Source organism: Erithacus rubecula (genome assembly GCF_903797595.1).
Source record: "Erithacus rubecula genome assembly, chromosome: 11".
Taxonomy (NCBI): Eukaryota; Metazoa; Chordata; class Aves; order Passeriformes; family Muscicapidae; genus Erithacus; species Erithacus rubecula.
In genome coordinates, this window is record NC_136663.1 from 22,287,556 (window position 1) to 22,302,039 (window position 14,484).

The following is a 14,484-nucleotide window of genomic DNA, read 5'->3' on the forward strand; positions in this document are numbered from 1 at the left end:
CTTGTGTCAGTGGAAACTCGTCCTGACAGCTCACCCAACTGTGCCTTGTTAAGAGGGTGGCAGTGCTAGGTTACAGGCCATCCTGCTTCCAGCAGAAAGGGAGAGAAGTAGCTGGAGATAAACTAACTGGTGTGTTTTATTTAACATTTTGTCTTCCGTTCTTCTTGCAGGGTTGCTAAAAATCCACTCAAATCAGTCTAGTCCACAGCAGGCTGTTCTGACAGTTCCCAGCCAGCTTAAACAGCTCGGTGTAAACACAGCTTCTGGAGGTGTTCAGACAATACTCATGCCTATGAACAAAGGTAAAGGGCAGAGGAGGATGACAGATGGTATTTGAAAATCTCCTTTGACACAGGGTAGCACTTGGTCACTGTTGGCATACATGGTCTGAAGTAGAGGTAGAAGAAATTGTAGCAAGGAATTCATCCCTGAACTTTGTGCTGCAAAAAAAGTGTGTTGCTTCTGAAAATGTTAATTTGTTGAAGTGTATGAAATTTGATTTTTTCTTCTTCTTTGTTGCCCCCTCCCCTTTTTTTTTTTCTGTTCCTCTCCAGTACTACAGTCACTTTCTACCAGCAAAGTTTCAACAGTTTCAGCAGTCACAGCAGCAAGTACAGTTGTCCCAAGTCCCTCCACGGCATCCATTGCCAAAGGTAAAAAGGGATTTCTTAGTAAGACAAGTAGTAAAAAAACAAAACCTTGTGCTGCTTTATGCAAGTGGCCTGACTATTAAAGTAGATTCCATGACTATGGGTTCTTTTATTTCCATTATTAGTAGAGTTTAAATCAAGTTAAAATGACACCTGGGAGCTAGGAATTTAACAGTGACTTCCCCCTTGACAAATCTCACAGTGTAGATGAGTATGGAGAAAAATGAAAATGTTCTAGAAAGCTACAAGGAGTACCTTAAACACTCATTGTTTCAGTCCATATTTGCAGAGCTGCATAGAGCAGCAGGTATTCAAACCCCAGATGTACTGGAAGTTGCTTTCCAGCAGCACTGGATGCAGACAGCACGTGTCCCTGTGCACCCAGGGGGGAAAGAGATATACACAGTCCTTCCCAGAGTAAAGCATGGGGCAGAGCTGACACTCCTGAAGTCCATTTCTGGCAGAACTGTCATGTCTCTCTCCATCCCAGCTGTGTGACCAGACTGCCTGGTTATTTGGGCTCGGCACATCTCACTGTTTCTGTCTCACCAGAGTTCTCTCTTAGACGTGAGAAAGTTCACATGTCAGAAGCAGTGATGTCTTCAAAAGAAGTTGTCACTTTGAAATGTCATTTCTTGTTAAAACTTGGTTTTAGGCTTTCTATCCAGGTCTTTGTTTGCAGATGGGCCAAGCATTTCAGTTTAGATCAGGCAGTTATATGCAAAACAGCAGCAGTTGATTATACAGGTTTTCTGACAAGGATGAGATGTGAGCACATGGAGATCTGTGGGGGGAACATGTTCTGGTAGGTCTCTTTCAGCAAAATTGGAGGTCAAATATGTTCATCTTAGCAATGAGAATGCAAACAATAAGGGATGTTATGTAAGACCTTTAGTCTTACTGGAGTCTCATAAGACTGTCTGGTACTTTTATCAAGCTGACTGTACTTTTTGTCTTAAAATGTGTTCTGTTTCTTTGAAGTTAAGATGGAGCCTGATTCAACAGGACAAAGCTGCAGTTCTGTGGGTACCCAGGAAGGCCAAGCAGCAGTTAAAACAGAAGAGAGCTCTGAACTTGGGAATTACGTTATCAAGTAATTGTTCATTTCTGTATAAGGTTTTTTGATCTTGGAAGTGCTGGGGGAATGGAGATGGTTCTAGGGATGCATGCAGTAGTGTTACTTTGACCTAGACATTATAAAATCTGTCCCATGCACTGCTGTATCTGTACTAATCCTGTTGGGTGGAATTTGTTTCAGACAGTTTTGCAACGTTTATTTCTGAATGGATTTGTGTGCATGGTTCAGGAAAGGGGAAAAATTATTTGCAGTTTTTGGGCTTTATTAAAATCACAAGCTGCTAAAATCTCTTTATCATCCTCCACTTGTATAAGTCCCATTACGTGTCCTTAGTCAGGTCACACTGCCCAGTGAAAAGCAGCTCTGAAAATGGGCATCTGCAATAAGTACAACTGTCCACCTTCTGGACTCTCAGGTCTTGTTAAACTCACATACTTGTATAAATACTTACGAGTATGAGGGCTGCTTTGTTTCAGAATTGGAATTAAATAATAATGAGTATTCAATCATTGGGTTCTGTGAAATCCAGTGCCTTGTTTGTGATGCTTTTGCAAGTACTTGTTAGTGTTTTTTTCACCAGAACTCAGACTCATATTTCTTTCAGTGTGTATTGCTCTTGATTTCTCCAGCTTTCCTGTCTGTGTTTTGTAAAGTTTTGTTATCTCAGTGTATCCCTGCAGACAGTACCCTGATGGAGAATGTCTGTAAGAGACAGGAATAAATTTTCAGTCATTACACACTGAAAATTATCTTAGTTATAAGATAACTATTGGAAAATACAGTACCTGACAGTTTAATATAGACTGTGGTTGGTTAAGTCAAGTCCCATAAATGCAAAGTTTCCCATGTTTCCTACTGGGACAGCCTGCACTATTTACCCCTCTCAAAGTAATGTTGCAGGGATTTTCTCCAAGCCTGTCTTCAGTTTCTTCAGCCTGACAAATGCAGCTTGTGGACACTGGCAAGAGGAAGGGCTGTTCTAAATACCTTCTCTGGATTGGGGTGTAACAGTTTATCCTCCCACTGCTATTTGAAATGTTTTGGGGTTAAAGACTAAACCATGCAATGATTTTGAAACCTTTTACAGCTGATTCATGGCTTCCAACAGCAATCTTCACTGTGATTCTTTTTATCCCTTTCAGCATAGAATATTTGGAGAACATCCAGCAGCTTTTAACAGCAATAGTGAAGAAGGTTCCATTAATTGCTGAAAAAAGTAAGCAGTAAATGAAAAGGCTTTGCTCTGTATTGGCAGTGTATCAGCAGAATGCCTTGCATACTCTATAGCCACAGAGATTATTAAAAGGTGGAATGAAATGAAGCATTCTCCTAGGGAGTTTACCCCAGGGGTTTTCTGAAGATGCTTAGAATTACATTCTTCCAGTAAATTCAAATATGTTGATAGCAGTTAGAATCTTTCATCTCTTTTTTTTTCATTAGAAATAGATTGTTTTTCTTCACATAATGGCTGCAAGTAGGCCTTCTTTTTCCTGGCTTGTCCTTAATGAATTTGCTTTTTGCTTTTCTCTTTTCTTTTTTTAAATTTAAAACCAGGGTTTCATCAAGCTGACAAACACAGTAACAGCTCAACACTGAAATGTGTTTGTTATTGGGGGTTTTGCCTTCTTTTTTAAACAAAAGGGGATAATTTGCAGAAAAAACATTTTAATCTTGTGTGGTACTTTATTATTTCATTCTTCTTACTCATGTACATAACTGAAAATATATCAGCTTTCTATGTTAACTGATGCACTTTGAATGAGTGGTCCTGGAATCTGGGTAGAGCAGACCCTCTCAAACAGAGGCAACAAAGAAGGAGTAAGAGGCACAGTGAAGCTTTCATCACTTCCAGCTCTTAATGATTTTGCCAGGAAACTTTTTTACTATTGTTTCATTTTTATGTTGTAATTTGTTTGGAAAAAAAAAAAGCAAACAGTTTTTCTAAAGAAAATTCTTTGGCTAGTAAGGCAGACTTAAAGGTCTACTTAATAGAGTTTTGGGGGGTTCTGTGTATATGACCCAAGAGGGAGGCTGGTTTTGCACTCAAAACTCAGTGTCAGTCTCTCTTGGAGAGAGCACAGCATTTGTAAGAGCTGATTGCAGTCATTGAGCCTGTGAGCCTTAAATGCATGTCCCTCTTCCTCTTTGCTATATAACATCAAACCCAGAATGCATCTTCACTTACTGAAAATTTAATAGAGTTTCTGATTTCATTTTTTTTTAGGTGAGGATGTAAGCTCTTTTTGTGCCAGTTCAGTGGAACAGTATTACAGCTGGAACATTGGGAAGAGGAGGGCAGCTGAGGTAATTCCTCCAATGTTTCATAAGCAGTCACTAGGAACACAAGGAGGATTTAGAAATTATGGAATCTTCTTTGTTGTCTGATTTGTTTTCTGAATAAATCTGTTCTTTTAAGTGGCAACATTCCTTACTGCAAGGTGCACTGACTTGTGTTCAGACAATGATCCAATGTATTGTTCACAGGCTTTCTCAAGCAGAAAGGATGCTGAAGGTCATTTTTCAGTTTATTTGTAGTAAGCTGGTTTTTGAAGCATTTTAAAGCTCTAAGTTCTTTCAAACTGGTAGTACCTTATCTTCATCCCTCCTCTGTGGCATGTTACAGTCAAGGGAATTTTATCCAACATACTTTATTGATCTTGTTAGAGATTGTGTCTGCTTTCTGTAGGACAAGAATTGAGGGATCTGACATAAGCAGTACTAGTGCTGAAATAGATTGTCAGTTCACCAAAGATAAATATTTCAGTTAACTTGGACCTTTTGTATTGTGGTTTCCCTCTCTTTCTTCATAACTTTGCCATCTTACTGTGGAGTTTTACAGGGAAGATGCTAACACTGAATTAGATCCTCTGTTGTTGCCAGCTTAAATGATCAAAGAGCATAACCAGATTTTAAGCACACACTTCACTCTTGTGGATTTCTTGCACCCTGCTACCTTTGATGTTATTTGGGAGATGAAACATTTCAAGTCAAGAGAAATGTGACTATGCCCCTGTAAATGTGTGTCCCTTTTCTTGAGAATTTCTTTGGATGATAAAGTCAAGTTTACATGACCTGTCAGAAGTCACTCTGACTCCTGAGAAAATCATGTTCCTGTTTCCCATGCAACCTGGATTATGGTTCTGGGCTGTAAGCTAACCATGAATGTTCTAGCCAGTGTGATGAGCTTTCTCTTTGGTTGGTCACAGTGGCAACGAGCAATGACAGTGAGAAAGATCCTCCAAGAAATCATAGAGAAGTATCCCAGGTTTCACAGTATCACACCCCCGAAAACAAAGCACGTGGTGCACTGGTGTCGGTGCCATGGCTACACCCCCCCTGACCCTGAGAGCCTGCACAGCGAGGAGGACTCCATTGAGGATGTGCTGACACAGATAGACAGTGAGCCAGGTGAGTGTGGGGGACAGAGCTCCTCTCTGCCAAAGACACTGTTCATTAAATGCCTGTGTACAAGCACCTCTGGAGAAGGGGGTTCTTACTTTGTTTTCACCTAATTCACTCCAGAATAACAAAACTTAGAGATGGTAAGGGCAGGACTACAAGTGGGACTGTCCCTTGTCCCTATCAGTCCTGGTGTTTTTCTGGGGCTTCTCTTAGTTTTTATTGTGCTCTGGGGTCCCTGGAGGCTCAGTGTAGATGAATCTCATTAAAGATGATCCTTGCTCCATAATGTCATCATTTTTAAGTGGATACACAAAGTAAGCATAGGGAGTAATGACATTTCTGTCCTTGGGTAGGCTTAGCCCGTGTTAAGACCATGCAAACATTCTGAATGAGTTCAGGTACAGAAACAAAAAAACCAAACCTGGCAGTGGCAGTGTGGAGCTCAGTGGGAGTTAATTCACCTCCAAAAGTGAGGTGAATTTGCTTCGTGCATGAAGCTTCATGCTTTGTATTACAGCTGCTACATTATTCCACAGCATAGCTCTTCAGCATTCTCTTCAGCTCATTTCAGTATGTATTAAAATCACATCTTTAATTTCATCCATTCTTCACAGTTAAGCTCTCTTGATTCACCTTCAGATAATCCCTTTCCAAAAGCTGAATGTTTTTCTGTTCTGATCCTACAGGGACTTAAGGTATTTCACAGAAGTGTATGGAATTGATATGTTGTAAAGTCTGGCCCTGCATTGCAGTTGTTGAAGGTGGAAAGGAAGCCTACATCCAACTTACAATAATTTTATCTATATCACTGTATTTGTGTTTGTCTTTAAAGAATAGAATCCTTTTACTGCATAACTTTTGCTATTGCATAGGTATTGCTGGCTTGTGTCAGTCATGCAGAGAAGAGGTTCCCTTTTGCCATTCCACTGTGAGCCTGTCTTTAAGCATGATAATGCTCATCACAATGTGAAAGATGATTTTGCACTACCTGGTGCTACATGTACATGTAAAAGGTCCCCTTCTCTAAGCAAGTCAGAGAGCATCAGACTGATTTGCCAGTTGCCAAAAAGCTTAAAAAGCTTCTGTGAGAATGTCTGGGAATTGACATGAGGCTGGTTTTGTATGAAATGCAGCCTTCTTGATTGGTGTAGGAGCAGATGTGGGAGAGAACCATGAGTGTCATGGAGATATAATTAGAAGGCTCTCAATGACTGTTTGCATTTCTGTTCATCCTTATATTTGGTAGGCACTACAAAAATAACTTGCAATTACCTTAATTTCTTACCATATCTTGAGTGTGCATCTGTTTATAAACAGCTTTCCATAACCTATCATGTGTTTAATTGATTGCTTCTGTTTCAGAGTGCCCTTCATCTTACAGCAGTGGTGAGGAGCTGTGCCGAAAACTGGAGGAACTGCAGCAATTTCTGAAACAAGAGGCAGAACACGAAGAGGAAGTAGATATTCTCAATTTTACTGAGCCATTAAAGATAAACATTAAGAAAGAACAGGAGGAGAAACAAGAAGAGATGAAGTTCTACATGGCTTCTTTGCCTGCATCAGAGTTTGTGAGGGACACTGCTGAGAAGGTAATAAGTGAATCTTAAAGCTAATAAGAATTGTTGTTAAGCTAGTTGTGCTCTTACATTTATTTACTTGCATTTCCTTCATCCTTTTATATAGGTCTTGGGGCTTTTTAACGAAATTTTTTATACATGTCATGGAAAAATTGACCTTCTGACTCAAGACGTGCAGCTGCTAGTTCTGGCAGGGCAAAGAGAAGAATGCCACCTGGGAGCTCATTTCAGAGTAGCTGTTTTGCAGGGCTTAGTACAGAAAAATCATCTTGAAAGGCTAAAAGCAAATACAAATGAGGGATGAGGAGCACTAGCACTGAATTCTTCCTGTTCTATCATGGAAAGATGTGGACTTGTTGCTTGGACCAATGCTGTGTAATAGCAGTTCCTGAAGAGGGGTTGTGGTAAAACTCAGCAGACTTCTCCGCTGTTTGGATTTCTTCCTCCTGTTCAGTTAAGGGCAGGAGAGAGGGAGGTTTTCTGTTAGAGCAGCAGGAGAGAGAGGGGAGACTGACTTGGCTTGTAGGAAAGAGTGCTTGCTGCTGTACCAGAGCAGCAGGAGGGGTTTGCATGGAGCAACTGTTGGAGAAAGCAAGCATCCCTGTCCTCACCTCACCTGCTGACATCAAGGGACAAAACCTTGGTTCTGCAGTGTGTCTGGTCTCTGGCTGCATAGGTGACAAAGGCACAGGCACAATGAGAGTGGAACTGAGGGATGAAACACTCTTTTGATGTGGAACTCCTGTGCCAGGATTAGTGTTTAAGGTGGTTTCAGTCACCATAGTTGGGTGCAGGGAGGATGATGAGTAGATGGATTGAAGATATAGTACAGTTTTTAAATGGAGCTGCCATTCTCAACCTGAGGACACCCAGTGCAGCCTGGGTTTTGTGTGGACTTTCTGAAACAAAAACTAAAACGTGCTTTAGTTTCTTCTGACCTTCAGAGGCATTTCTACAGTCTGTGCTAATTTAATGCAGAATTTTTTAAAATTAAGCCTGAGACTATACTGCTTGGAAGCTCTGTATGTCTACTTGCTTCTCTTTTAACTACCCTTTGTAATTGAGGTTTTTTCTGTTAATCTTATTTAATTCTAGTACAATGTGGGTTGGTTTTTGATATACTAATTCTATTTTCCATCTTATATCTTACAGATAGGGATTTCTTTTCAACCTGCTGAGGTACAAAAGAATGTTTATGCATCCGTAATAGAAGATATGATTTTAAAGGTAAGAAATTATTTCACAAGAATGGCTTATCTGTAACTGTATTGACTCAGCAATTAGAAAAAAAATTTAATATCTTTATTAATGTACATTTATCAAATCAAATTCTGTCTTTCTGCATGAATAGATAGATACATAGCTGCCCAGAGAGGGTTATACACTTTTGTGTGGACTTTCAGTCTTCTACCCTGATGTGTTGGCATGGACACAGAATAGTGATTTGCACATTCTCACTCTCGCTAAGATACTGACTCATTCTGTAATTTTGAAAGTACCCCTTGTTTTGTCCTTCCCTTCAGAACTGGGGGGGAATTTTTCAGATTGTGTAAGACTTGATTGTTTTATACAAGATTAGCTATATTTTCCTAAATACTGCTCAGTTACTTTGCCCAGGTTGTCTCTGCTGGGAGACTGCTGAATTTGTGTGAGAAATTATTTCTCTATCATAATCCCTTCTGGAAAAACAGAGAAACGGTTTTGCATCAGAATTTGAACAACACAGATCTGGAATTCTTGGGTTTGGACTGATGGCTAACACAGGTGATGCACACATGCCTGTGCTGTGCTCGTTGTTACTTGCCACAGTTGAACTCTGATACAGATACATTTGTAGGCACAGATTGTAGCCATCAGGTTGCTCCATTATAATTGTAGTTATGCCAGAAACCTCTCCTCTGGTCTTGATACAGCATAGAAAGCCAAGAGCCTTAATTAGCTTTTGACTGAAGCTTGGTTAAGCTAAGTGTTGGGCATATGGCTTCACAGGCTGGGAGGTTTCTGTGGGGGTGTCTTGACACAAGCCTGGTGACTTCAGGGAGAGGGCTGGGATGCAGGTACTGGCTCCAGGGAGAATGTCTGCATGTACAAAACCAGCTCTGGAGTGTGATAGGAAGGGTCCTGAAATGCTCTTGGAAGAGCAGGATCTGGACTGCTTTATCCACCCTGCTGGGCACATACAGCTCTGCAGGTCTGGGGGGAAAGCAGGCTGGGCAGTTTCAGCCTGAGCTCTGTGCAACTCTGGGTCTCTTTCTGTTAAAGAAACTCATGTCTTAAGGAATAAAGCACAGGTGTCTTGAATTGCCCTGTGCTGATCATTTGAGGATTGAAGCCAGCCAAAATTTCAGCTGCTTTTGGTCAAATAGCAAGTTGCTTTGCTGTTTTTGTCACGCTGCCTCCTAATGTTGTCTCTTGTCCAGGCCACGGAACAGCTGATGAGTGATATCCTGCGGCAGGCGCTGGCTGTGGCGTACCAGACAGCTCCTCACAACAGGTACAGCACTGCAGGGGCTGCTCTGCACCACTCACACTGCACTCAGGGCCTGGGGCTGCAGGAGTCCAGTCAGCCTTTGTGTGGCTCAGACCACCAGACTGAGGCAATTTATGGACTGTAATCTGAGAAGAACCAAGCCTTGAGAGGGGTTTGTCATTTCATGGCTCCCTAGGGGGAAAGGATGGGAACATAAACGTTAAAAAGCAAGGCAGGTTCTCTGGTGTTGCTGTGCCTCATGGGCAGATGAGCTGTTTCTGCAGAGCCACACTGGAAGGACCTGCTCACTCTTGTCCTTCTCAGGTTACTGTGTAGACACCTTAGCCATGGCCTGCCAGAACTTAACCTAACTAATCTCTTTATTTTACTGATAAACACTTCTGCATCAGATGCTGAGTGGTTTTTATAGAATTATGAAACCATTTGGATTGGAAGGAACCTTAAAGATCATCTTGTTCCATTCCATGTCATAGCAGGGACACCTTCCACTATCTCAGGTTGCTCCAAGCCCCATCCAGCCTGGCCTTGGGCACTTCCAGGGATGGGGCAGCCACAGCTTCTCTGGGCAACCTGTCCAGTGCTTCACCACCCTCAACAGTAAAGATTTTTTTTTTTTTTAATATCAAATGATTAGGCCACATTTTGATTTCTGTTCAGTGGCATGATTTGGGATAGCTTAAATTGATGTTAAAAATGCCAACCACTATGAGAAAACACTCAGTTAAATATTCACTTGTATGCAATATGTAAGTATTTACATAATGTATTGAAAAGTATATATACATGTTATATATAGAAGAACCTACACAACAATTATGCTATACAAGTTCAAGAATTCATACTTTAGTACTTGATTTTCATGTCCCAGTGCCCAAGAGGCTTCCCCCCAGTCATTTGAGTGGCTTTTTTTGTGCTGTGATATTTTAATGCTTTCCCTGCATTGCTCTAACACCTGCTCTTATATCCTTTTTTTGCTTTGATTGTTATTTTTTACTTGCTGCTTTATGGACATGTGGTTTTTTGTGTATTGTAATAGCATCTCTGATGCATTCCCTGCAGGACTCCAAGAGAGATCACAGTGATGAATATTCACAAAGCCATCTGTAATATTCCCTTTCTTGACTTCCTCACAAACAAACATATGAAGATACTAAATGAGGAGCAATGAAATAGAGCAGAGAAGGTGCTACAGGAAAGGTGGATTTATGACTGAAGTTGGGCTGACAAATCCAGTATTTCTGTAGGACACTACTGCATTTATAACATTGGGCTACTAGATTGTTACCTCCAATTAAAGATGCACCTTAATGCAACAAAATGATGCTCTGTTCCAAATCAAGTTGTTAAATGTCAGTGTTTACTTGGTAAGTGTATGTTCAGTGGCTGAACATTGTCAGTTTGCATCAAGTTGCTAGCTGTGGGAGACTCCACAGGCCTGGTCCCTCTGAGACGGCTCTGCTGGTGAGACTGGTTTTTAAGATGAGAAATTATGCTTTTTAATGCAGTCTACGTATGAGCTGGTTTCCCCATGCAGTGAGCAGGGCACTCTAAATAAGGGAAAAGTCAAAGGTAGCTCTGTAAGGTGGGCCATTTGAGTAGAGGGATGGATTAGGTGTGGATTTGGGGGAGCAGAAGGCTGATGGCAGCACTAAATTTGGCCATTCTTGCCTGAGCATGATATATGTGACTGAGAACACAGCTGGGTAGATTTGTCAGCAGCTTGCTCAGCTAAGTGTCAGCTATCCAAATTCCTTGCCTCTCTAGAGAAGGTTTCAGGTGCCACATTTCTTAGTCACCTTGGAAAGGGTAGACTGGCACATCCTCAAGCAAGATGAGCAAAAGGAAAGATTTGAGTGACCATTTTTCCTGCATGGGGAAGGAGAGGAACAAAGATGATGTTCAGGGTTTGTGGGCTTGGGCTGGCTGAAACGCTTCCCTTGCCCAGTGAGTGCCTCCCCAGGCTGCCAGAAGGTTTGAAGAGTGCTGGAGAGCAGATGACCAGCGCTATTGTACAAGTCCTAACATTGTAGCAGCGTTCACCAAGTATCAGCCTAAACTGTGAAGTGCTGAGGGAGCAGCACTGCTTTGGCTTAAGTTCTGTTCAACACAGAGAGAGGCCTGGTGGGATTGAAAAAATCAAAGATTTGCTGCTTGTGGGGAGATCCTCTGATGTCTTGACTGCAGGAAGAAGTTCTGCTACTAACCCCAGCACTTACCTGTCTCAGGAACCCCACTGGTGAGGGAGACATGTCTGCAGCATGGCTATCAACACCTTGCTGAAGAAAGCTTCGTTGGCAACATCCTGACCACCCCACATCCACCACCCCTTTGTCCTGCCCCACGGGTGCTTGCTGGTAGTGTGAATAAGCCATTGTGAAGTTGGTGGGACTCCCGTGGGACTGTCATGTTTACAGCATGCTTGTTTTGTCTGGCAGTGCTGTCATGGGTGGAGCATGGGCCAAACAGCCAGAACCTCCAGTGTGCTGATCTCAGCTGGGTCTCTGATCTGCTGCATGGCCTTTGATTTAATCACTCTGTGCCTCAGTTTCCCCATGGCTGAGCATGGGGAGCAGGATACCTACCTCACAGGGGTGTACTGAGGCCTCGCTCTTGTTGGTGCCGTGCTTTGACAATACAAAGCCTTTTATAAACATTAAACTACAGTTACCTTTCTTGGCCCGGGGTAGGAGCAGAATGTTATCTTTTGGTGCTTTTTTGGGGCTAGAAGACAGGCAATGGTAACTACAGTAGCATGCAGGAACTGTGAAAAATGCTTCAGTAAGAGGTTTCAGACTCGGAAGGAGAATAGTGTAAGTTTGATGCAGTTGTTAAGCTGAAGAAAGCACTGTGTGCCTAGATGGGATGCCACCTGTCCTCTCCACCTTAAATAAAACTGAGGTCTGCAGGAAAGCCCCTCTCAGTTCATCACAGCTAACAGGGAGCTGCAGTTCTGTTGAATATAAGAGTGGCAGAACCTGACCCCTGAATCTAGGAAATGGGACCAATAGATGAAATCCAAACAGCATTCAGAGAAGGACTTAAATGCCCCCTAGGAAGGACATTACAGATGCTCTGGATTCAAAAGCTAATCCTGGCTTGTTGGGGTGAGCTGAGTGCAGGATTGCCTGTGAAAGGAAAGGGCACAGCTTAGCCCTGACATTACTTTATCAGCAGAGGTCAGTGTGACGGAGTTGAGCAGCAGTGATTATGTTTCATCTCAGTGTTGAGTTGGGAGGAATCCAGGTAGCTGAGCTTTGTAGGCTGTAGTGAACTTGGGGTCTGTACTGCTTTCAGGCATCCCTGTACACGTTATGAAAGAGAAGGGCATTTTCAGGATCACCATCACAACAGCCTGCAGGTTCTGTGGGAACAGCCTTCTGGGCAAACTCAGTGTGCTATGGTCTGCAGTGACCTCGAGTACTGCTTGCAGTTCTGGGTGCCACAATAGAAAAAAGACATAAAGCTGTTGAGAGAATCCAAAGGATGGCCACAAGGATGGGGGAAGCTGTAGGAGGAGCAGCTGAGGTCTCTTGGTGTGTTCAGCCTGGAGGAGACCGAGGGCAGACCTTGCTGTGGCCTTCAGCATCCTCTTGAGGAGCAGTACCAGTCTCCTCCCTCATGACCAGTGACAGGACCTGAGGGAATGGCATGAAGTGAGTTAGAGGAGGTGCAGGTTGAATATCAGGAGAAGATTCTTCCCCCAGAGGGTGGCTGGGTACTGGAACAGGCTCCCCAGGGCAGTGGGCACAGCACCAAACCTGTCTGAGTTCAAGAAGCCTTTGGACAATGCTCTCAGACGTGTGGTGTGACTTGAGGTGACCTGTGCAGGGCCAGGAGTTGGACTCAGTGATCCCTGGGGGTCCCTTCCAACTCAGCATGTTCCGTGATTCCGTACACATGCATTTCCTGCCTCTTGCAGGCTTTGCTTCTGGGATTCTGGTAACCCAGAGCAGCTTTTGAGGATGCAGGAGCTCATTTTTGGGCATCTGTTTGCAAATAGTGGCTTCTTTGCCTGTGTCCTGCTTTTCTGTGAGGAATGGAGTTTCAAAAAGTCCTAAACCTGGCCCTCAAGCAGGCAGGTACAAACCCCTTGTTCTTAATGGGGTTCTTGTAGTGAAGAGCTATTGCTACATTTCTGAGCAACCACAGGTTATTCTCCTAGGAGATGCTATATTATTAGTATATAAAGTTTGCTGAAGAAAAATAAACTGTTAAAAGCAGATAGAAACCACATGTTTGTTTAGTTCTTCAGATGTAGGAAGCGTTTTCAACAAGTTATTTGCATTTTGAATAGTGGTGGGAGAAAGATTTGTTGGTGAGAAGTTCCTGTGGGAATTGCTTGGAGGTAAGATAGAGCTTGTGGAATTTCACACATCCCTTCAGGTGTTTGTGGAATGCTACAGCTGCAGTGTGTGGAAATGTTACAGTATATTTCTCTGGCTTTCTGAAGAGTTAAAGATCTCGTTACGAATATTGCCCCTATTTGTAATGCTGAGTGTTTAAATCCCTCATGTTATCTGTATTATACTGTATAATTGTGTAATATACGTATGTTTACAATAAATTCTTTTATTAGCTGTGCTGGGATTGTCTTGACTGTCACCTGTCACTCAAAGTTTCTCCAAATTCAGAGATATTTTTGTGCTCTGTGTATTCAGAATGTCATAGTTTGTTCTGGATAAGAATTGGTAGTTGAGGAATTGATCTGAAGGAAAAGGTAATTTTCCCCTTTTCTTGTTATTTTAAAAGGCTCCTGGTTTTGGAAGCTAGGGGAAGGGAAGCCAGCAGCAGAGCCCCTCCAACCTTTCATCTTCCAGAGCAGCCTGCTTTAAAGAGCAAGTCATGAGTTTGTGTGAAAGACCTTTGAAAAGTAAAGTGGGTTGAGATTGGCCAGCTGCTCTCACTCCCCTTCACACCTCAGGAGAAAGTATCATGCCTCATGTGGGTGAGGATCAATGTACCACTGAATCACGAAGTTTGGAAAACACCTCTAAGGTCACCAAGTCCTCTAGTCACTGCCAAGCCCACCGTTAACCATGTCCACAAGTGCCACATCTACGTGTCTTTTAAATGCCGCCACAGATGGGGCTGCCACCACTGCCCTGGGCAGATCAGCGAAGGCGGTAGATTGAAACAGGGACATCGTGTACTGTTACTGCCATAGGCAGAACAGGCTCGACTTGGGGAAAATTAGTTGAACTGACTGCCAAATAAAAGCTGGATAGTGAGAGGCAAAGACAACAAAAAAAAAAAAAACACCGAACTCTCCCCCTCAAAAAAACCCCC

General features: G+C 42.6%; 1 protein-coding gene across 9 annotated transcripts in view; it reads left to right on the forward strand.

The window, feature by feature from the left end:
* YEATS2 (YEATS domain containing 2) overlaps positions 1-13,779 on the forward strand; it is a 48,280-nt gene extending 34,501 nt beyond the window's left edge. For 6 of the 9 annotated variants that reach the window (XM_079315742.1, XM_079315737.1, XM_079315740.1 and 3 more), the window contains 10 exons: positions 171-302; positions 555-653; positions 1,632-1,743; positions 2,871-2,944; positions 3,953-4,032; positions 4,935-5,136; positions 6,493-6,719; positions 7,860-7,934; positions 9,128-9,201; positions 10,258-13,779. In XM_079315742.1, coding sequence (XP_079171868.1) covers positions 171-302; positions 555-653; positions 1,632-1,743; positions 2,871-2,944; positions 3,953-4,032; positions 4,935-5,136; positions 6,493-6,719; positions 7,860-7,934; positions 9,128-9,201; positions 10,258-10,366 — 1,184 coding nt within the window. In that variant the 3' untranslated portion in view covers positions 10,367-13,779. Of the gene's footprint in view, positions 1-170; positions 303-554; positions 654-1,631; positions 1,744-2,870; positions 2,945-3,952; positions 4,033-4,934; positions 5,137-6,492; positions 6,720-7,859; positions 7,935-9,127; positions 9,202-10,257 lie in introns of those variants that run through there. The other 3 variants (XR_013775547.1, XM_079315739.1, XR_013775548.1) reach the window with 3 other exon arrangements.
* Positions 13,780-14,484: the final 705 nt, after the last annotated feature.